Here is a 23,687-nt window from a genome sequence, read left to right as displayed (position 1 = left end):
TAGCAGAACGAACGGTCTCTCTAGGATCACTGAAGTTCAACAGTCAGCTCGCTCTCAGCTTGACTTTATTATTACAAACCTGGTCACACAGCCTATGAAGGTGTACATAAAACATGAAAGGGCAAAAGGCTGTTAAAATTGTTTCATGGCACTTAATTAATGTCCTTTTCTTTCTCGACCTTAGGTAGATCAGTAGGCTCTACTCTTTAAAGGGTTTGAAGAAATTGTAAAGGATTGAGAGGAGGGTATAAAAATGGAGAAAAGTTAAATAGTACCTATAATTCAGCAGCAAACGGTGCGTATACCTACTTAAAATTCACGAGATAGTCATTTCATAGGAATTATCCTGTGAATCCTCCAGTGAGTTTAATAATCCCCTCAAATTTACATTTTTAAAGGTCAGCATGTTCTGTCCATATCACCCAAGCAAATGCTTTGCTTTAACGGGCAGATAGTATTTATCCCACATAAGATGTGTTCAAGTACCGGAAGATGGCACGGATCATTCTACCCTTTTCTCTGCGTATCCTCTGTCTAGGGAGAAACAGAACATAAAGCTATAGCTAGCAAAAAAACAAAACCCAAATTTTTTGATAGCATCACCAGCCCGAAATTGGCAGCTGAAGACGACTCAGAATCTGACTCTGTGGATCTTCAGAGGCTATCTGACCAACCTCTGCTACTTTTTTCCCTCTGCCCTTAATTCAAAGCCAAAGTCTGATGTGGCAAAAATTCTTTGACCTTTGACTCTTCTTCTAAACAGTGCCATTGTCAACATATAGGCAGTTCCAGTTCTCCCTCTGATGTGTGTCTTAGATATTTAAAACCAGATAAGACTTTCTAAACTCGTACTTTGGTTCGTGTAAATTATCAGTGCTCCCCAATAATCCGTGGGGAGTCAGAGAGCCCAGTGGCTTCTCTTTTGTCATCACGAGTCTTCCTCCACTTTCAGGAGCTGACTGTGGCTGCGTCCTAACTGGATCTTTTCAATCAGCATCCCACCTTTTTGAGGTATCTGTGTCGGTCAATCCCTGCCTGCTTTCGCTATGCTCTGCATGTCACTGCATTTCCTCCACTGCTTTTAGAAGAACAGGATTCCATCTGACCTGGCATCCTTCCCTTGACCTTCAGCCTCTGGTTTCTACTTAGACATGATGCTGAAAAGTTCATTTATTCTTTGACATAGCTGATTTTCTCAATCTCTGGATCTCTACCTGGCAGTGGTGTAAGGCGCTCTGAAGAAAAATCCCAATCATGCATCAAAGGGAATAGCTTCTCATTCCCCATGTGTTCTCAAGGTTCTTGAGTATCTTTCGGATAAACCCTCATTTTAACTCCCCTTTTCCTGACTCCTCTGATCACTTTCATCCATTTCTTTTTATCCTGGTTCCATATGTTGGGATCACACTTCACTGGCTAAAGAGGCTTAGACGTTTGAGAAAGTGTTGTATTTCCTCAAGATGTTCCCCACATATAGTAGTGGGAGAAATGGTCACGGTCTTTCTGACTCATCTTGATGTGATTCATTACGCGGATTCTGTCAGCTACAATCACACATAAAACTGAGGCATTCTGCTATTGCTACACCATTTGGGGTGTGAAAAATTTCCTCACATGTGGTGTTTTAACATTACAGTTAACTCCTGCGAGGTGTCCCAATTAATAGCAGACATTTGTGATCAGTTAAAATAAGACCAAGATATCCACTGATCTATTTGGCAAAATTGGTAATTGGGGGATCTTATATAAGAGATGGGATCATAATTTTGAGCCTAACTTGTTTTGTGTTTATCCTTTTGCATGTGCTGATGCATGTACCGTTTGCTGGCCATCAGGACCCTCTGGAGCCATACCTCAAGCCCCTGGACTGACCCCTGCATAGGTTCTAACTGCCACACAGCCCGCCACCCCATTTCCGCAGGAAGCAGCCAGAGCAGTCATTGTTCCATTCCCTAATAGCAGTTAGGGTTACCATTCCAGGGGGAGGAATGAGTAAGGGACAGGTGGGGCTAGGTAGGGAGAGATAGATAGGGCGCTATGTGATCAGGCTCACAGAAATCCCAAAAATGTGGAGGTGTGGGGAAACCAGAGATAAGGGGACAAATCGGACCACCCTGCCCTAGGCGTGTGGGGTGGGTGTCTTTATGATAATCACCTGTGACCAACAAAGAACAACCAGACCCTAAAAAGGAAGTAAGTCATTGAAGGTGTTATTAATCGAAATGTTAAAAGGATTTAAGTTCCCTGGTTAGCTTTCTATAAAAGACCAACCCTAAAGACCCTTGTTGGCAACACTGTTGGGACCCCTCTCACTCTTGAGAGCTTTTTCTGTTACCTTCACTTAATAAACTCCTATCACTTTACTAAAAAAAAAAAAAATTTTTTTTTTAAGGCATTCAGCCCAAATCACCTAGGCCTCAGCTTTAAAAAAAAAAAAATCCCATAATCTCAAGACAGATTTAAATAATCATTTCCCTAATATGTTTTCTTTCAAGCATATTCCTAAGGGCAAATATTATGAGTCTTAGAGACAAGATTGAAGAGCTCAAATTGTTTTCTTTTTTCTTTTTTTAAGATTTTATTTATTTGACAGAGACACAGTGAGAGGGAACGCAAGCAGGGGGAGTGGGAGAGGGAGAAGCAGGCTTGCCTCAGAGCAGGGAGCCCGATGCGGAGCTTGATCCCAGGACCCTGGGACCAGGACCCAAGCCAAAGGCAGACGCTTAAAGACTGAGCCACCCAGGCACCCCTCAGATTGTTTTCTTAAAATAATATTTCTTAGTTCATGGGTGGGGTTGATATTCTGCTTACTTTGTTAATTCCCCTTGGTGCTACAATTCAGTGACGTTAGTGGCAAATAATATTTAGACTACATTTAAAATCTGAGCTTATAAAAGTTCAGGCTTTTGTGTATATAGGTAAGTTATTTATGGGTGATATAGTTAGTATTTACCTAAAGGGAAAGCCTTAGAACGTAAGGTCTTTTGGCTTAGAATATAACCAGTGATTTGTTAATACAGAGAAGTTAAACTCTAAACTTCGATTTCCTTTATTAGTTTTAGATGAGGGCTTTATAAAATTAATATTAGTTTTGGACCAGGACTTTATAAAATTGATTAATATTTTAAAACTCACCTGGATTGTTCGTATAAAGGCCACGGTTACCCGTTCTTCAAATTCATTCAGGGGAGTATAAAGGTTTAAAATTTTGACAATCTGTTGGAACAAAAACAAAAGCTTAGCACAGACCTAAAGGAACATAAGACAACTTTTGAATTTCAAAGAATATAGGACATTGGCACAAGAGTTTACTCTTCTTTACACAGGACCCATACCTTGGAGCTGGAGTGAAATTGAGGAGAGGAGCCTAAAATTAGTAAACTACAGACCAGAGGCTGCATCTGCTAGAGCCCTCTTAACTGCACTCAAGCCTCCTACATCTCTACCCACCCACTGGCACCTGGCTTAAAAGATAATGATTCTAGGAAACTGAAATCCTGAAATCCTCAGCCTCTTATCTACTAGTAATTTAAAGGTTTCTCACAGAGTACTGGAGATCTTACCTTAGATAATAAAAGTGTTTTTTGTTTGTTTGTTTTAAAGATTTTTTATTTATTTGACGGAGAGAGAGAGCACAAGTAGGCAGAGTAGCCGGCAGAGGGAGAGGGAGAAGCAGGCTCCCCACTGAGCAAGGAGCCCGATGCGGGGCTCGATCCCAGGACTCTGGGATCATGACCCAAGCTAAAGGCAGTTGCTTAACCAACTGAGCCACCCAGGCACCCCTAAAAATGTTTTTTGATCATACTTCCCTACCTCCTCCCACCCCCCAAATCACTTATAAAAGGAACAGTTTTTCCTAATTGAACAGAGGATAATCTCCTGTCTGCCTACCAATTGTTTGGTGGAAGTAGCCTGCCCAAATGCCAAGAAATGCCAGTTGAATTCTAGAAGTAAACTTCGGAAAGCAAAATATATGTAAAAGGGGGATAAAGTTTGAAAACTTCCGGTACATTTATAGAAAGAACCAATTCTCTCAAGAGTTTGGCATTTCATCTTTTAGTAGTTAGTGGGGGAGGTAAGGAAAGGTATATTTACAATACTGAGTTTGGATTTTGTTCTTTAGGTGCTGGACAGGGAGAAGAAGGTGCATGATTTAGCTTAGAAAGTCTGATTTTGGGGCACCTGGGTGGCTCAGGTCATGATCCCAGGGTCCTGGGATGGACCCCCTCATCGAATCAGGCTCCCTGCTCAGCAGGGAGTCTGCTTTTCCCTCTCCCTCTACCCCTCCCCCTGCTTGTGTTCTCTGTCAAATAAATACTTAAAAAAAAAAATCTGACGACTTGTACTGGTCTCATTTTGTGAGGCCACTTTGTGTTGGCCCATTTCTAAATAGGCACACTCGTGTGTAGACAGGATTTATCTTTTGATAGACTGGTAACATCTCAGCAACCGAGTCCTAGTATAAATACAATTTGGCTGGGGGAGGGCAGGGAGGAAAGGCACATTCTAATGCCTCTAGGTTCTTAATGACTGTTTAAAACAATGTCAATGGATTCTAAGTGAAAACACGGCCATAATGAAAGTATAGTTGTTAATGCCAAAGGCATGATGCTGCCCATTTCTGAACAAAATTTAAAATTTCTAGTTAGAGACATTCCAGAATTGTGTTTTAAAAATGTTTTTACCGGGGCGCCTGGGTGGCTCAGTTGTTAAGCGTCTGCCTTCGGCTCAGGTCATGATCCCAGGGTCCTGGGATCGAGCCCCGCATCGGGCTCCCTGCTCGGCGGAAAGCCTGCTTCTCCCTCTCCTGCTCCCCCTGCTTGTGTTCCCTCTCTCGCTCTCTCACTTTCAAATAAATTAATTAATTAATTTAAAAAAATGTTTTTACCTTAAAAAACCAACCAACCAGGTGTGCCTGGGTGGCTTAGTCAGTTAAATGTCCGACTCTTGGTTTCAGCTCAGGTCATGATTTCAGGGTCGTGAGATTGAGCCCCACGTGGTCTTGGCCCTGGGCATGGAGCCTGCTTCGGATTCTCTCCACACCACCCCCACCTTTTCCCCTCCCCCTAACCACTCGCGTGCATGTGCGCGCTCTCTAAAAACAAAACAAAAATACATTTTTACCCCAGCTTAATGTTTTGTGGGTTTACTACCTTATCTTTCTCTGTGAGCAAGAGGGCCCAGAGAGTTACTGGGGGAACGGTGGCATCTTGATCCACAGACCAAGGCGGTCTTCGGTTCACCCAGGAACATTCCGTCCACGACAGCTTCTGTTGTGTCATTAGGGGGCTAGGAAGGCTGTGTGTGCACCCCACACACAGAGAAGCCGCCAGCAGGAATGGACTTGGATGGGAAGGCAGGCGGGCTGGGTGCCGGGGCCATACCTGCTGCGTGCTGAGTGAGGTGCACAGGGAGCAGATGGCCTCTGCATCCTCTGGGGTTTTCTTCTTTAACTGCAGGAGCTGGGCTGCTTGGATCAGGGGTTCCATGGTCTGGACGGCTCCGCTCTGGTGAAGGTTCCTTCCCCGAAGCCACTCTTCAAGTTGGCTTATGTTGTACCTTAGATAGAGGTCAAAGTGAGCTGTGTTAGGCCAGGGCTCCTAACGCACTGGGATGAGCACACCTGGTGTGTTCATGGTGCCGCCCAGCTGCAAACAGTGGGATCATTCTCTTCACCCTCATGAGCTCACGTGGAGCAAAAGCTTGAAAAGCACCTGGCGCTCAGTAACCTTTTCCTGAATGAACACATGAATGAACAGGTGTTTAAAATCAAGCAAAGATGAGGTACGTGAAGTGTCTGGGTAAGTTGATGGAAAATGAGGCATTCAATCTACTGAATTGAAGCAACTGATATTTAACATTCACAAACATACTTCTACGTGAGCCTTCATGAGTCTCTAAACTCATCGATGTTTCCCTCCGACCTACCCACACTGTCCTTACAATCTTTAGAGTAAGGAAATGTCTTTCAAGCTCTGAACTAATTTACCAGGTCACTGTCTTGGTGTAGAATTCCACCAACAAACAAAAAGGCGATGGAATGGTGTCTCACACTGACTGTGACAAGGACCATCAGTCAGGTCTGGATTTCACTGTCAGAGACAAAGGTCTCGGGCTCCGACTCCAGCTGGCGAGTGCAGACCCCTCCAACCACGCAGCTCGGGCCGGGCACCCCCCTCCTACCTGAGCTGCATGCCTGTGCTCCAAGAGCAGACGTCCTTCCGCAGGAGCAGGTTGTTGAGAGTCACCGCATTGATCATGTAGAAGAGCTGCTTGAACACCTGCAGGATGATCTCAGGGTCCAGGCCCTGGTCGCGCATGACCGTGTGGAAGGAATTCATCTGGCGGATGACAGCTTCCAGGCAGTAGGAGTTGTCCCCGTCTACCATGCTGGAGGAGCGCTTCCGGTAGCCCGTTGGCTTCACACCAGATAGACCCTGAATGCTCTCATTTTCCAACATGGCGGAGACTGAAAGAAAAGCATGATGGGAGAAGCTGGCATGTGCCCCAGGGAAGATCTGTTTTTGGACCACTCAGATCATTTAGCACTTTGGGTTTTGGTGATGGCACCATCTGTTGACGTGCTCAGAAACTCACAGCATTGAGCATTGGATTTCTAATGTGTTGGGGTCCATATGGAATAAGGTTTCCATATAGAAATCTTGGACCTGGGCCCCCGGGTGGCTCAGCGTTAAGCGTCTGCCTTTGGCTCAGGTCATGATCCCAGTATCCTGGGATCGAGTCTCGCCATCGGGCTCCCTGCTCAGCAGGGAGCCTGCTTCTCCCTCTGCCTGTCTCTTATGAATAAATAAATCTTTAAAAAAAAAAAAAGAAATCTTGGACCACATCTGTGCTTAGATTCATTAGTGATGGGACAAAGATAATGGGCATGTACCAACTCAATTCTGTACTGGTTTCTGTGCTAGGTCCAAAGTTTGAGAATTGAGCAACTCGGGTCTAGTCCCGCCCACCCACTGACTTGGCCCTGGACCCTGACATCATCCTACTGTTGTTCAAACAGCTCTTTTCCATGAGACACTGACCATATATATCTTAGGTTAGCTGGTCTTCTTACACTTATTACACAGTGTTTAACTATGTGCCAGGGACTTCATGCTCAGTATTTCTTTCCATCTCCCAACAACCCTTTCCTGGTGAGGAAACTAAGGCATATGGAAGTTAAATTACTTGCCCAAGGCCACACCTTAGGAGTCGGCAGGGCCAGGATTTGAACCAGGTGTGTCCAGCGGCAGATCTGATGCTATTTGCCAACACATTATTTGGAGTCATGAAGTATCCCCCGTGCTCCTTACGCCTGCCTCGTAAGAAAGTTCTCAGGAATAAGAATATGGAATGAACCCATCCTAGATGATACATTTCTGGAGGCACGGAGGACTCTGTCCAACTTGGAATTCACCTCTAACTTATTTGTGTTGTAAGAACCCCGGGGGGAAGCTTTACAACATAGGCGCAGGGGATAATGTCCTCCCCAGCCTTCGTGGGGCATCCCGAGTGAGGTACGTATGTGTCATTTTTAACTTAAAAAACAGCTCTTATGTTTCAATTCTGATTTCACGCTAAGTGCCCACGTATGCTGCTTTGGACGGAGTGCTCAATACTTATTGCATGAGAACTTGCTACTGTGTTCCTTCATGTGCGCTGCTTAATGCTTTTATTTTTCCACGAATAAAGTACACATATAGGCATGAGGATTATATTTGTTCACTGTATATGCATTTATACCTTTTGAATGTGTATTTATTACCTGTGGAAGATTTCATAGCTCTTCCTGAGCACACAGCACACACCTTGCTGCCTTCAATGGGAAGGTTCTGGTTTCCTGGAGGCCACAGCTAACATAACGGCTTCCCTGAAAGTAGGCAGTGCTCACCACTGTTTCTGGCCCTACAACGAGCGCTGAAGATCTCCTGCGCCAGCTTACCTATCATAGGCTGCAACACACCCTCGGCGATTTTAATGAGTTGCTGGTAGATCTGAATGGAAAGGTCACTCAGCACCTGACGGTATTCAGCGAGGTCAAAGTTCTTAAGACAGTGCTCGTTCTGCTTGGCAGTATTCTGAGTCATGAAGCCCTGCAGAGAGAGAGAGGGTGCTTTACGGAGGCTCAGCGGTCTGCCGGTCTCAACAGGACTTCCAGGCCTCTGTCACGTTCATGACACCCTATCTGTGGGGCTCCAGCAGGCTCTGTTAACATGATGTTCCACAAGGGTCTGTCAGTTCCTTGAGGCCTCAGTGATGGCCCTTGAATTTGAAAGCAGAGCAAAAACCCAGCATGACCGAGAAGTCGGAGGCGCTGCTTGATTTAAAAAGCCTAAATCATTTAGTCCACATCATGAGGCGGTGATTTTCCTAGAGCAGCAAACCCAGGTCGGTAGCCGGTCCAGGGAAAGAGGGATCCATCCTGATTCTCTGTCCCATTATCCTCCTAACAGGCCAGGTTACTTTACAACGTGAAATGCATAGCCACTAAAGGAGTAGGACCCTGGGTCAGATTATGCTTTTATAACGAGAAGTTTTACATAGATTCTATTGTTGGGTATCAGAATTAATAGACAAATGGAAGCGATTTCACTGCTACAGCGCCCTGTCCTCTTTGCTTTCTATACTAACGAGGAAATAACTTTAAGGGAATTGCTAATATTGAAAGGATTCATGTGACCAACATCCCTTTGTGTTCAGAGGCCAAGGTAAACCAAGAGCAGCCAAAAAAAATCAGTGTCTTCAAAAGGGCGACCATCCCCAGCAAAGCCTCTCAAACCAGGTCATACTACAAAGCATTTTTTAAAGACTTTTTATTTATTTATTTGAGAGAGAGAGAATGAGAGCGAGCACATGAGAGGGAGGAGGGTCAGAGGGAGAAGCAGACTCCCTGCCGAGCAGGGAGCCCGATGCGGGACTCGATCCCGGGACTCCAGGATCATGACCTGAGCCGAAGGCAGTCGCTTAACCAACTGAGCCACCCAGGCGCCCCACAAAGCATTTTTTAATAAAAACTAAAAAGCAGGTGAAAGAGGGAATCACTGTGACAGCTAAGATACATATTTTTCTCCCTCTTTATTTAGACTACACAGATCTGGCTGTACTGTGCTTCGGGTCTTAGGCCCCCCAATATGTTATTCTCAATAAAAGTGAAAAAGGAAGGGGAGAGAGGAAAAGTCGAGGCAACTCCCGGGGGCCTGGGAGTGGTGTCTGGGGTGAGTGGGATTCTTACTGGAGCGAGGACATGCCCTGTGTCACCGAGCCCCCGGGCTGAATGCAGAGCATGGGCACAGTTCTTTCAGGGACCGGTGTTGGGAATGGTGGGTTCCAGACGAAGCTGGGCCCTCGAGGTCCAGAGGTGAATATGAAATAATGCAGTCAGTTGCGCTGCAGGTCGAGGAATCAAATTTGGTTGGAAGTATGAAGCTGCACCTTAAGGTCAAGGTATACAAATGTCGTTCGATCATGTTGTGCCTCTTCTTGGTGTCTGCCTTAAAACGGACAAACGACTTGTCTGGCTTAGGAGACAGTCTTATGCATGAGACAACTGGCCAAACTGACCAAGCTTTCTTCGGGCGTTCATGGAAATGGGGCTCTTCCACAGCTGCTTCTGAAATTTAAGGTCACAAGGCTCTCCCTGGAGAGTCCCAGGGGCTCTTGGATGAAGGATGGCTCATGTAAACTCATTTCCCCACCAATTCTACTTATTTGATTCCGGGCGCTTTCTGGGGCTCCTGGGATTGTACTGTGGCCTGCCTGTCCCTGCTTCTAGCTACCAGGTAGAAGTCATGCCCAGAGCCCGAGGTCCCAGAGGGCGCTCCACAGACCTTGCATCCTCTCCTCAGGGTAGAAGGAACCACATTTGGACAGAGCAGGGCTGCCTTCCACGACACCCCCGATCTCTGAGCTGAGATCTGCCCTGGAGCAGAACACACATTGCTGTGTCCAAGGAAATGAGGATCTGACGGAGGATTTGGGGTACTTTAATGGTTTTTAAGTGCCCTTTGTGGGTTGGGCTTATGTTAGCACTCACCTCATCCCCGCTATACTGCTTCAAACAATGCAGGAGGCGGCAGGTATTGGATAACCAGAACGAGGTCATCTCGAAGTCCTCATTGTGCTTCTGTGACAAGAAAAAGGCACCCCTTGTTACGAGTAGTGGCTCCCATCTGGTTACATGCCCACCTGGTACCTCTCTTGCCAGGTCTCCAAAATTACTCAGCATGCCCCAAGCAGGCACGATGGCCCATCATGAAGACGAGATCCACTGTCAAGGGGCCGCATTACCATTCCTTCACTACTGGGAGGGGCACAGAGACCCCCACCCTGGTTCCCTGATCGGTGGCACACACCTGTGCAGCCCTGGGCTGTAGGCCAACCCCTGGGCAGCTGGCCCCGGGAAGGCTCTGAACTACCAGTGATCCAACCTAAGAGACATGAAGAGCACGCCAGTGAAATATTCTGGTACCCCACTTATCTAGAGATCAGATGTCCAATGGTTTCAACCCTCTGGGAAATGACCATAAACCACAACGTGGTGAAAGAGGCTGTTGCACAGCCCAGAGAGCTATGACACAGTTTCTGTCCTCAGGCTAATGACAGCACGGAGCTCATTTTGTCAGCTAAAACTGTCCCTGTTTAAATGTCAGAGGCAGGAGCTTCGACGACAATAAAACGGGGGGTCGAACAGAAAGTGACGGGTAGGGCTGGGCATGCTTGCGGAGCCCGCTGATTCGGGAAGGTTTCCCTGAGGCAGTGACCTCTCAAGTCAGCCCTCGACTGGCCCAGACTGGCCCAAGCCCCCGGACGGAGCTCGTGTTAGGGGTTGAGGCAGGAGACTCAGACCTGAGAGTCACCAGCATGTCTCTTTAGAGTCGGGAGTGGACAAAATTGGGCAGGAGGTGCAGTTACTGAGACAAAGCTGGGATGAAGCTAGAAGCTACAGGCTGGTGTGACACATTCCCAGAAGCGGGCGGGGCAGGCGATAGCGGCTCGGAGGGTCTCGGGATTGGTCTGGACTCCGAAGTGGCAGTGCGTATGAGAATGGAGGGCAGTCTCCGAGAGCAATGCTGCTTGGGGCTTGGGCCTGTGGGGAGGAACAAATCTCTCTTATGGATGGCTGATCTCCCTCAAAAATCTGACCTCTCACCATAGCTTCTATTGGCCCGGCCTCCCCTCCCTGCGGGCCAGCCTCTTACTGCACTGGCCGTTGCTACACTGGGAAGGGGCCTAGTGTCTTTAGGCAGAGTTCCTCCGGTGCCCTGTAAGCAGCCCTGCCCCGGCCCGGGCCTCCTCACTTCAGAAGCTGATAAATGTCTACACCCTTCCCTGGGCCACCACCCTGCCTGGGCAGCAGGCAGCCAGCTCCTTGGAAAGGTTTGGGAGAAGGCCTATATTCAGGTTGTGCTCCTGAAGGTCATTGCAGGGCAGGGTCAGCCCACCCTCGAGTGAGGCACAATGTCCTCCTAGCACCTCTGGTCAAGGCTTTTGAAAGCACCAGGGCTCCCTGGAGGCGGCCGGATGGCAACACTGGATTTCTGGGCGTTCCGCCATTTCTGAGCCTGAGCATCCCGGCTCCATTGGCAAACTGCACTTCCATCATCCACCTTCCGAGCTGGAGGGGTGAGGAGAGCCTAGACAGAGCCCAGCTATGGGGAGGTGTGGGCTTCCGTCCATCCGCCGCCGACCACCATCTCCAGCGCTGGGCACCTACCTTCAGGACTTTCTTAATGCCGTTGATGGTGGAGGTCAGCAAGGAGTGCACCTTGAGGTCGTCGTTGACGTAGTCGGCGTGCCTGATGCACATGTAGAGGACGTAAGCAGGAAGGCAAGGCACGGTGCCCGCCAGCATCTGTGGCTTCAGCTCTGACGGCAACAAGCAGCAAGAGTTAGATTCCAGCAGAGGCGTGGGGCTCTGAGAAGCTTGCTCTGAAATTCTGAAATATTTTCTTTCTTTCTTTCTTTTTTTTTTTTTAAAGATTTTATTTATTTGAGGGAGTGAGCAAGAGCGTGCACAAACTGGGGAAGAGGCAGAGGGAGAGGGAGAAGCAGACTCCCCGTGGAGCAGGGAGCCCGATGCGGAACTCGATCCCAAGACCCTGGGATCAAGACCTGAGCTGAAGTCAGACGCTTAACCGACTGAGCCACCCCAGGCGTCCCTGAAATACAAATATTTTCAATATTTTCCTGAAGCTCCGCTAAGAATAACCTCTCATGGCGGGGCGGTGGGGGCGGGGCTGGAGGAGGAGTAGGCGAGAAGCTGCCAGGGATACACAGACACCTTCTGCCCCCGAGTACTAGTTTCAGAAACTAGTTAAAAACTCCAAACTGTCAAAAACACATTCCTAATTGTTTGGACTAGAACAATAAAACAGGCTCCTAATGCCTGGTCCTTACAACAAGAAGGAAAGGAGCCCACCGGTAGCTCCTGCCCGGGTCCCCACACAGAGGGCACCGCCCTTGGTGCCGAGAGCAGGGGCCCGGGGCCAGCTGCAGGGGGGAGCCGGCTCCCCAGGGGGAGCACCCTGCAGCCCACAGCAGCGCTTCCTGCCGCGGGCACAGCAGGCTCTTCCGCAGCCGACTGCAAGAGCAGGTTCCGGGAGAACTTGGCAGACGGCACATTCCCAAAGACAGCCCATGTCCCTGGGCCGCAGGGACCTTTAGCCCACTTAACTGTCAGTTTGGAAACTGTGAACCTGGCAGCAGCTGCCCAGACATCCTCAGAGCCAGGAACAGATCAAGTAGGCTGCTGAGTGGCCACAGGCGGCCCCCACCCCCCGAGTGCCACGGCCCGACGCCAGTCTCCTCAGCCTTTCCACTGACTGGGGGCCTGACCCACGTACAGCCTGCAAACACCTGTCCTGTCTTGGAATGTCCTATCGTGCTCTGAGTCCTGTTTCCCACAGACTCTACACTTGGTCTACACTTCTCCATCCTCCACAGCAACTAGCCCGTACTGGGGACCTAGAAGCAGGTCAGATAAAGTCTTGGCGTTCATTTGGATGATGAGAGGGAAGGGGACTGGTGCGGCATGCAGGCAGCCTAGCGGGAGATGGCCTCGTCTGGGGCCGCCTGAGCAGGGACAGGGGGAAGGAGCCACCTGCTTGCTGGCACAGCAGCCTCATTAGTTTTTTTTTTTTTTTTTTTTGACTCTACTGTTAGGCACTTTGAGTTTCATTCACCAGAGATGAAAGGCTCATTCCTAGCAGTGTTAGAGTAGGATGCAGCCTGTTGAAGGAAGAGAGGACTTCCGTCAAACTGCTGGACGACTCTAGGGGAATTAACCTTTACAGACAGAGCCAAAATACTGTTACTGAAAATACCCAAAGCAAAGAACAGAGGCAAAATCTGCCCTAAGCTGGAGCCACCCCCATGTTTCTATAGCCCTCGGCGAGGTGCTCGGCAGGGTGGGACCTTGGCAAACTCGAATTTCTCTAAAATAACGTTTACCTTAGTTGACTTTTCAATGCCCCCGCGAAAGCGACCACTTCTTCACATTCGTCACATTGAGAAGGGTCTGTGGCTTTAGCACAGCACTTTCTCCTGTTATATTTCCCATCTGTTGTACTGCCCACATCCCTATTTTACAGGACACCTCAGGCTCCGAGTCATGGAGCTCGTGGCTCAGGGGCCAGAGGACCAGGCTGCCCAAGAGTCTTCCTTTTGTCATCCAGGACTCTCTCCTCCAAGCCTCCTCCCCCTGCTCTGCAGGCAGCTGCTGCACTGGGCTGGGTACACGGCAGAAAGGCAGGCATGGGGAAGCCGGATGGAGCAGGGGCTAGTGTGGAAAGCCGCTCCCAAGAGCCTGGTAGGCTGTCCCCACAGCATCAGCATCGCCCAGGAGCTGGGAGCTGGTTAGAAATGCAGCCGTGTGGAGGGAGGGGGAAGGAGGGAGGTGGGGGATGCAGAGTGGGGAGTGGGTTATGTTGGGTTGGCAGTGGAGTGGGGGGGGGGGGAGGAGGAGAGTGGCGGTGGGATGACACAGAGGGTCCTGACCTGTCACCAGGTTCCGAATGAGAAGGGCCTCGTCTTCCTTGTGGTACTCCAGCATGCCCTGGTAGTCCTTCTCCTTCCGCTGGACAGTGACCTGCCTGTTGAGCTCATGGCGCCTCCGCTCACTCTGGGCCAGCGCCTGGGCAGCTGGGCCGGAAAGAGACAGGGAGCATGAATAGAGACCTCCAGGCTGTAGGCCTGAGATGTAGGGATGCCTTAGGTCAGTGGCATTTGTTCGGGTCTGGGGACCCAGCATTCTGGGTTCTCTGAGCTCCCACACCCCTTATGTGGTCTGTCCCTGCAGCCCAGACCACACTCCAAGTGTGACCCAAGGAGCTTAGCACCAGGCACTGGGGGCCCCACAGGACAAGCATAGCGGAAACCCCACCAGGCAGGTAGACCGGAGAAAACTTGGGAAGGACAGAAGGCACAGGATGCACAACCCATCCCACCAGGCCACTGTTTCTCCCCATCCAGCTGTAAGAAACGGGGCTACCGTCCGTCTGCGAGGATGTTAGGGCCCTGGCCAGGCCCGCCCGACCCAGTTCCCTGCGTATGGCCACAGAGTAGCTGCCGTGACAGCTACCATCTCTGGGCAAGGCCCAGGCACCATCTCTGACCCATGGACATGGAGCAGGACAGTGCCAGCAGCAGAGGAAGAAAGTCTCCAGCTCCCAGAGGCAGATCAAGGAGCAGGGCTGCTAAATGCAGTGTTTGCAACGACGTAAGCTAATTATTCAAGAGGCATTTTGGTGCTCAGGACTTCCATTGGCCTGACACTATGGGACAGGGTGGTGGGCATCTGCAGGGCTATCCCAAGCGTGTCCGAGGGCCTGCCACATACAGGGCACTGTTCTAAGCACGGCAGCAGATGAGATGGAGTAGCCAACCACGGACCCACCAGTCCAGCTAAGGAGACGCATCTCTACATTTAACTGGAAGCACATATTACAGCGCAACTTGGCCAGGTGCCGAGCCCCGAGTGTGGAGCATGGGTGGTGATGAGGCTGGACAGATTGTTGGAGCTCTTCAGGGAGAAGGGCTGAAGCACAGGCAGGACCTTAACAACCAGGTGGGAAGGAGCTGATCCACCCATCCTCACCATGCCCCAGGCCCTACAAGGCTCTGCAAGGCACAAGGAGAGGAGCGGGGAGAGGAAGCACCCCAAGGCAGGTGTGTGCTGCAGGGGAGGCTCTGTGTGGGGGCGGGGTGAGCTGGAGAGGAGCAGCGGGGGGGGGGGAGCATCGCATTCCATGGGGAAAGAGGAGGTGACTGGAAACACAGCAGCAGGGCCACAAGTGGGGAACTGGGAGGCCCCTACAGTCATCGGGGGACTAGGGGGGAAGGCACGCACAGAAGCGTTCAAGGAGAGCAAACAACAGGTCTTCAAGACTGAACGAGAGAGAGAAGCCTGAAGCCCGAGCGACCAGGAGAATGAGAACTCAAAGAGAACAAAGAGCTTCAGGGATGGAGAGGGCCGAACAGAACAGATAGCCCTGGCCTCCCAGAGCTTCCTCCTGCGTTCAGGGCAGCAGGTGGGCATAATCAGGTGATCACACAAATGACACCCGGGTTGGGCGCTGTGCCCAGAAGGGCTGGGGACTGACAGATTTATAGCAAGGAATCAGAGAAAGAACATTCTGGAGGTTTCTGGAAGAAAATTTAAACCTGCCTGATCTGTCTGGGCCAGATTCCAGTTTGGAAATTTAATCACAGGACGGACCCCTCTCCTTCCTGACTAACTGTCACGTGGAGTGAGGCCCCTGTGGTTGGGGTCTGTGTGTCATGTAGCATTTTTTCCACACCAAAAAGCTTTGCCTCCCAGGTTTAAGCCCCTTGAGGGCAGGGCCACAGGCCCACTGTCTCGGTGCGGAGCTCAGAGTAAGCACCCAAACACCTGCTGAATTTACCTATCTTAGCCCAGATTCTGGCCAATTGAGAATGTGTGAGCTCATGGGGGCTTAGTCTATCCCACGGCTGGACTGGGCACAGGCACCCGGAATGGGTGAAGCAGGAAGAGTCGGCAGAGGGAAGCGGGCAGTCTGTTCCCGTCCGTCCCTCGTGACTGAGCCTACAGGTGACACACACACACCTTCCAGGTCCTGGACCTTCTTCATGTAAATCTTGAGTTGCTTCTTGAGCTTCCTCTCATTCTTTTCCAGCTTTTCTACCAGTTCTTTGAGGTCCTAAAATCAGAAGGAAGCAGTGTGAGAATAGACAACCCGGCCTGGAGGGCAGGGGGTAGAATCCTGGGGCCCAGCACGGCCCCCGGGTAGCCGCCAACCCCAGTCCTAAAGCCTTGCTGACGGGTGGTTTCTAGATTCTCTGTTCCTGCTATAGGGCCAGGGACGCAAACCTTGCCCATTTAGCCAAAGGCCACCGCTGGCCCCATCTTTTTCTAGAACATGACTTTCCAGGGTGGGATCCGCTGGGCGACATCACTCACCAGGTTCTCGTTGGTCAGCCGGGAGATCTCCTGCTGGACACCAAACTCCACCTGGGCCTCCGGGGAGAGGAGCAGCGTCTGACAGAAGGTGTGCTGTTGCTTGTCTAGCTCCTCCTTCAGGGCTTCCACCTGCGCCTTGAGACCCTCCACCTCCTCCTCGTGCTCGCGGCTCTGGGCCTGCAGCTGGGCCTCCAGCAGCCTGCAGCAGGGCAAGGGGGCCGGGTGACCGTGGGGCTCAGGTCAGCGCCCCACGTGAGGGGCCACGGATGGACATGTGACGGGGAAGCAGCCAAGCACACAGCGGCAGCGATTGCACGAACCCAACAGGGGAAGGACGCCGAGGGGAATGGACTGGCAAGCAGGCCAGCTTGTCCTCTCCGAGGACGGGAAGCGGGGAGGGGCCAAACGCGCACCCCTGGTCTGAGGCCTTTTTCTTGACACCCCCTCCCCTATGGCGCTCCTTGTCCTGTGCAGGCGATTGGTTTGGGACTGAGAGATTGTCTCCGTGTCAAAATGTCATCTGCAGACATTTCTTATAGCATCGTTTACATAAAAGTATCCACATCTGCCCAAATCTCACAAGAATCTCCTTGTTAAGACAAAACCCTAGTAGACTGAATTATATTGCCTGCCTATTTTCCCTATAGATTATCTGCACGTTTTAGAAAAGTAAAACATTAGCTCCTTCCTTTTTCTCTTCCCCACCCCCACTTTTATCTGTGGCCATAAATATATAATTTTTTCTCTAGTCAAGACAGAAATGAAGAGTCTTGGCGAATGATCTAGGGAAGGTTTAAGATCAGCTGGTGTCATGACCAGAAGCAGAAAGACCTTGAGAAGATCTGGGGGAGGTTGGAGAGAAGTCTCAGAAGACTCTGAGTCTGAAAGTTCCCCGGGCAATTCTGGGAGACACCTGTTCCGTCCATTAGGAGAGAAGGCAAGGGATTAGTGAAGCTTCCTAAGCAGCTTCCTCCTCCTCAGGAAGTATTAATGTGAACTAGGTGCTATCTTTTTGGGTTCAAGAGCAAATGTTCTGATTCAGGGCAGTAAACAATCACGTGAAAGAAAGGTAGGAGGTTCTGGATGAAAGGTACATCAAAAGCTGTCTGACATGGTCCATACGCTTGAAAATTCACCCTGGTCTCTCCCAGGGATGCCAAGATGGTGACCAGAGCTTAGCACCCATGTATTCCATAGCTCAGTCAGCTCCATAGTGGCATGGGGTGCAATGCCTGGCTCCCAGGAGCTTCTCAACAGATGCATACAAGTGAAGAAATGATGGAGGAATGACTGATTCACCTCTCGCCACAGGCAGCATCAACTGAAAGCACTAATAACATGAGGATTGTGGAAAAGAGTTCTGTAATTAAATCAGCATTTTAGAGAACGTAGGATAGAGAGCATTCACTCCCGGCTACAAGACATTAAAAGCATCACCAGTAAGTTATAAACCTATCAAGAGAGAATAGAAACCCCTAGGTTCTAGGGACTCTCCCCCAAGATTCGGTTCCTGATTTGTGCTGTGAGTTTGTGTCCACAGCTTTCTTATTCTCCCCACAGACTGTAGTTGGGTGGCTTAGCCCAGGGTTCTGGGCAAGATCCGAGAATCCCTGGCCAAGCACCAGGCTAGCCACCTCCTCTGAGGCCAAGAGTTCTGAGGCCACAGCCAGTGACAGAGCTGGTTCTAGAAGCCAGGTCTCCTGATGCACAGGTCTGTGCTTTCAGTTTTGTTATTGTATTCGTTTGATTAAAAAAAAAAAAATCCAATCTGCTGATAGAGAGCCACAAGGAATCACCTGGTTTTACGCATAGCTCTCTCCTCCAAAACAACAAACTTCTCAGTGGGGCAGATCTTACTGAATAATAGCCATTATAACAGAAATATCAGCTAATATTGATTCTGCACTATGTGCCGGGCACGTACAAAATGCTTCGCCTGTGTTAACCCTATTCCTTGTAATGACTCCATGAGGCAGGTCCCATTCTGATCCACATTAGACCGGCAAGGGAAGAGACAGGGGTCACCTTGCTCACAGGCAGTGGGGCCACACTGCAACCCAGAGCCAGGAGACACACTGCCTCAAAAACCAGCTGATCTGAACGTTCTTTTCCCAAGAACTGATTCTCATTGCTGTAATGGGACCTCCAGCAGGTCATCAGCCCGCAACGCTCCGGAGGTACTATGTGAGGGCACTGGGTTTCCACCTGGCCCTACCATCACCAGGCTGAGGGAGCTGGGCCAACATGGACTCACCTCAGCTTCCTCTTCTCGGACACAAGCCTGCGGACCACCGCCCCATTGGTTGCTGGGAGGCTCAAACGTACCAAGCTATGCCACAGCCCTGAAAAGCCACACCCGGGCAGCCCATGTGGGACAGGACCATCACGTCGTGCGTGTCTAACCTCCCTGCTAAACTGCTCAGCCACAGCCCAAGGCCAGTGGCTTCTACATTCAGATTCTGGTATCAAATGGAACAGGATTCAAGTTCTGGATCTTCCACTGAAGCATCAGTGTCCTGACCCCAGGGAGGTTCCCCTGAGCCATCAGCTGCTGTTGCCTGGACCCCCACAAGCAGCCTCGCCGCCTCATCCACACGGACCCCGGACACAGCGTGCCGGCAGGGTGACCCCTGTGAATCGCGCCCCGGCCTCCACTCCAGCTGAGAAACAGGTAAGCGTAGACACGAGCGGGCGGGACAGACAGAGCAGACACAGGTAGAAAGGCGTATGTTTGACCTGGCAACTTGCTTTAGGCCTTGGTAGGCCAAGCCGAGCTCTCCATCTTCATTCAAATATCCCCAATCCTCAGTCTTGCTAGAAATAAAGGACAGAAAACAGGACATCGAGTGTAGAAGGAAGAGACGGGGGGGTAGAACGTCCAGGAAAGTGAGGCCATTCCAGCCAAGGGTTGGAAATTAAAAAAAAAAAAAGGAAAAGCTCAAAAACTCCCAGCCTCCCTTCTTCCTTTGCTGTCACCAGACCCTGAGCGCTTAAGAACGTCCCGTCCCCCAGGCCGGGTCTCAGAAGGGGGTCCATGTGCTCTCATGGGAGCTCGCAGATCACGATAGGCTGGGGAGCGTGTTGCCGAGAACAAAGGGTTGCACTTGCCCCGATAAATTCTGTGAACAGCAGCGGTCATCCCCCTCTCCCCCGAGGAGGATTCAGAAAAGGAAAGGGAGAATCAGGAGAGGCACAACCAGGGCAGGGAGGTGAGGCCCGCCCTCGGAAGAGGCTGCAGAGGGCCTCCCGGGGATGGTGCATCTGCTCGGCACGGACTGGGGACACGAGGCTCATAACCCTGAGGAAGACGACTACATATTGTCTGCTTTTCAGTGCTGTTCTCCTGTCACTAAGGACACAAAAGCATTAGCTAATCTCACCTCCAGCCCTCACTGCAGTCACACGTAAAGAAACCATGAATAAAAACGGCCACGCAGGATGCCCGCTGAACTTTCTCTGCTCCCCCTGGGGACTGGGCTGCATCCCTATTTACTCAACTTGGAAAGCAGACGGTCAGTTGCCATCTCCTCGCAAACCCTTTGGCCCTCCCCAGTGGCCCAGTGTCTGCCCAGTGCCCCAAGAGCAGCTCCTGGAGATCAGGCGCATGTCCCGTGCTCCCCCATCTATGTACCTCCCCACCGTCGCAGCCCTGGGCACACAGGAGATCCTCAACGGCCAGTGGGATGGGGCGGTGGGTGGCAGACCGAGCCTCCTCGCACCTGCCAGGATGCTGCCCCTCCCTCTCTGCGCTAGGGAATCCTCCTCGTGCTGGTTGGATCCCAACTTCCTGGCAGGAATCACAGAGGAGCTGCCGGTGGTATGCATGGACCAACAAGCCCTTCGTCACTCACAAGGAGAAACAGTCATCCCCTGGAGCCTCTCTACCGCTCCTGCTAGGTTCTGGGTGAGGTCGAGGGGGGCCAGCGACCCCGTTTTACCTTGCCAGAGCTCAGCCTCATGAAGGACGGCCCTAGGCCTTTGCAGGGCTCACACAAGCTGCCTCTTGAGCAAAGCTGGTCATATGGCCCCTAGGTCCCTGAAAGCTGGGTCCCTGAAAAGCTTGAAGAGGAGGGAAGGGGGCAGAGACTGCAGCGAGCATGCTTCTGTGCCCTGAGTCTGTCCCTTACTTTCACAGCTTGTGCTCCCTCCAGCTGGGCAGTGAGGGGATTACTGCCAAGAAGTAGATCCTGGGGAACTCTTCTCTTTAGGACTCTGGCTCCTCAAATGTCCAGAGCTCCCACCAAGGCCTGGCCTCCCCACAGACGGCCTTTGATTGTAGACTTTTAGCTGCCCCCCTCCCGTGCTTAGCACTTAACTCATCTGTATGTTCCACTTATCTTAGCAAATCCAAAAGTGACCCGGGCCCTGTCAAGGGGGGCTGGCAGCCTAGCACCTTTCCCTTCTCCGCTCCTACCACATTTAACTAGGGCCTTTGAGTAGCTAGTACGTTAGCGCACATGGGCAGCCACTGGGAGGAGATCCAGGCACAGCTGCAGCCCCTCTTGGGGAGGGCCTTGTTGCTGCACAGGAACACAGGATCTTTTCCTCCATCTTGTTTGCCATGCACGAAGGGACCCCGAGATGGAGAGGACTTGCCTGACGCTGACATCCGCCCACACCGGCTGGCCCTCCAGATGCCGCGGAGTGGGGTAGGGGGTGGGGCTGCTGGCTCTCCGGCAGGGTCAGTGCATTCCTATAGTTCCCTCCATGGCAGACTGAGTCCCACCTCTCAGGCTCTGGCGGGTGCGTGTGTGTTGCTAATCCCTGCTCAGAGGGAGACACTCTCAGAATTCTTAATTCTGGAACAGGCCAGGCATGATGCACAAAGATAAAAGTAGAGACTGTGCGGGCCAGTCATCCACGGTGCTCAGGAAGTCAGGCATACCAGTTAATGAAAATGCAGTCAACCAGCTCCAGGTCCAAGCCTTTGTTCCTGGATGAAAGAGGAACGATCCCTCCACGGAGAGTCTCCCTCCCCTCTGCATGCCATCAGGGGTGAAGGCCTGGGAGGGAGCGCCACGTAGTGGTAGGAGAAAGAAAACCCCAAACAGCAGCTCACAGGAATTTTTGAAAAATAAAGTACATGAGGTCAATGAACAAATCAACATTCGTGGAGACTCTCGTGTGTATACGCCACTGTGCTGAGCCCCGTTCCCGGTGAGGCTTCAGACACACTTGAATATAAAGTCTCTAACTGCAGAAGGCAGCAAGAGCGCGTTGAGGAACCTGGCTGGAGAACCAGGCACCCCAAAGGCATGTCGTGGTCGCTGCCTACGTGCCCTGGACCTGTTTCTTCATGTGTAAAATGAAAGTGCTCCACTGGCTCATCGGAGGTTCCTTCTAGATCCTTAATGACATAACTGTATTAACTGTAAAGATCGTGCAGCAGAAAAGGCCTAGGATAGTATTTGCTTTCCCTCTGTGGAGACTGTCAGGGCTACAACCCAACTGCCATCCCTCAGTCCTGGTTTGAGGACCCAGCTCCCTGTGGACGGAAACAGGCAAGGTTCCTATGAGCGCGAAGATGGTGGCTTTTCAGTTTCTAAAAAGAGCATGCTGTGCTTCACAGATGTCCTCATTTCTGTAGCTCACACCTGGAGGTTCCACCCAACTGCCCAGGACATTCCCCACAATCTCTGAGAATGGGAGGCCATAACCCCAGTGCTGCGAATGAGAGAGATGCCTGAAACTACAGGCTGGGCCACGGGAAGGTGAATTGTCTGGATAAATATGGCCATGCCACAGAATTACAGCAGACAGGAATTGTACTGGTGGCTTGGGACCCACTGTATTTTGGGAAACCTTATGAGGGAATCATTGCCTCATAGAAGCAAGCCGAGGGTTTCCAGCTGGGAACAGTGACAGCGAGGACTCAAGAGAAGGGAGCTGGGGAGAATGAGGCTCTCTCCCCCCTCCTTTGCTGTTTTGAGCAAGACATCCCACAGCAGCTGGGGCTCAGGGCCAAATGAGCCACGAACTCCAAGCCTATCCTAAGGAATCTGCACGCACCCCTTTCTGGATCTCCACTGTCCCAAGCAGGCCCATTGTAATAACCCCGGGTTTACCTGTCCAACAGGCAAAGCTACCTTTTGTGCCAAGGGCCTCCTGTTGTTTCCTGGAACCTGCTGGGTAGAAGGATTGCAAGGTTTCCCGGGACCCAAGCAAAGGTCTAATAATGCACTCTCAGTTTCTCTTTGGAGCTCTGCAGACTTGAGTGGAAATGGCCAGTGGCCAAAGGAGCACTGTTCCCGGAGCTAGACCTGAGCCCTCACCACACTCCTGCTCCTACCTAGCTCTGTGACCTGAGTGCACGCCTGGAGGTGAGGCTAGCCCACTTCCCTATCCCCGCCCTCCAAACCCTCCAGACACCCACCTCTGTCTGCTGCAGCCCATCCCTGGGGCAAGGACCAGCCCTCTCTTTAACCTGATTTTGGCCACATATAAAATGGTAATAATGTTGCTGATTTCTCTTAGTTCCCAAAATGTGAAAATGAGAGCACTTTCTGGAAGCAGAAAAGCTATCCATATTCCTGAGGTTCCTTCCCAGAACAGACCCTCAATACCGGCTTCTCTCCCAAACTTGAAAACAAAGGAAGACACACAATTCGTAAAGATCAAACAGAAGTCTATAAACTCTGGAAGTTAGGGAGTGAAAAAAGTTCCAAACTGGAACTTCCAGTGCGTGAGTGTAAGCTTTTCCTAGGTAGAGGATAGATCTTTGTAATCCCTCCACCCCAAATCACACATGCATTCATACAACTTCTCTTCCAACAGGAACTCTCTCCATTACAGGGAAATCGCAGGAAGAGGAGAAGCCGCTGGGTCTTCAGAGCACTCTTATGGGCAGGGGCTGCCCTCACAATAGATGGCCTGGCTGCCTGGCACCAGGAATCACCGTCTGCACCTCCCTCCCTGCTGGGATTACTAAATTGGGAGAGGCACAAACCCACCATGGTCTGGTCTGGTCCCTTTCCAGGTGTGGCAGGCACTGGGGAATGGGTTCTTCAGGCTTCCCACCCTGAGGCAGCTTTCTGGGTGTCACGGGCTGTGAGTCCCCTATTATACCCCGGGATTGCTGGGAATGCAATTATTTTAAGATGTAAGAAAAGCTATTTTTATTTTACCACCACCATGATTACTGCTGCAAAGGAAGACAAATCCAGGGTAAGTAGGCAGCCCCTGGGACTGGATCCCTGACAAGCATTTGGGTGAATAAAAAGGGAGCTGACAGCTGATAACAGCCACAGTG

General features: G+C 50.8%; 1 protein-coding gene across 1 annotated transcript in view; it reads right to left on the bottom strand.

The window, feature by feature from the left end:
• The window catches only part of MYO5B (myosin VB), a 335,388-nt gene that overhangs the window by 3,657 nt on the left and 308,044 nt on the right, over nt 1-23,687 (bottom strand). The window contains exons 31-40 of the mRNA XM_044920870.1: nt 19,175-19,252; nt 16,439-16,637; nt 16,085-16,178; nt 13,996-14,139; nt 11,714-11,865; nt 10,034-10,123; nt 7,943-8,093; nt 6,184-6,469; nt 5,385-5,559; nt 3,136-3,216 (exon numbers count right to left, since the gene is read on the bottom strand). Of these exons, the coding sequence (XP_044776805.1) occupies nt 3,136-3,216; nt 5,385-5,559; nt 6,184-6,469; nt 7,943-8,093; nt 10,034-10,123; nt 11,714-11,865; nt 13,996-14,139; nt 16,085-16,178; nt 16,439-16,637; nt 19,175-19,252 (1,450 nt within the window). The remainder of the gene's footprint in view (nt 1-3,135; nt 3,217-5,384; nt 5,560-6,183; nt 6,470-7,942; nt 8,094-10,033; nt 10,124-11,713; nt 11,866-13,995; nt 14,140-16,084; nt 16,179-16,438; nt 16,638-19,174; nt 19,253-23,687) is intronic.

This window comes from Neomonachus schauinslandi, chromosome 14 (assembly GCF_002201575.2).
Source record: "Neomonachus schauinslandi chromosome 14, ASM220157v2, whole genome shotgun sequence".
NCBI classification, from domain to species: Eukaryota; Metazoa; Chordata; class Mammalia; order Carnivora; family Phocidae; genus Neomonachus; species Neomonachus schauinslandi.
This window is presented reverse-complemented; position numbering and strand designations above follow the sequence as displayed.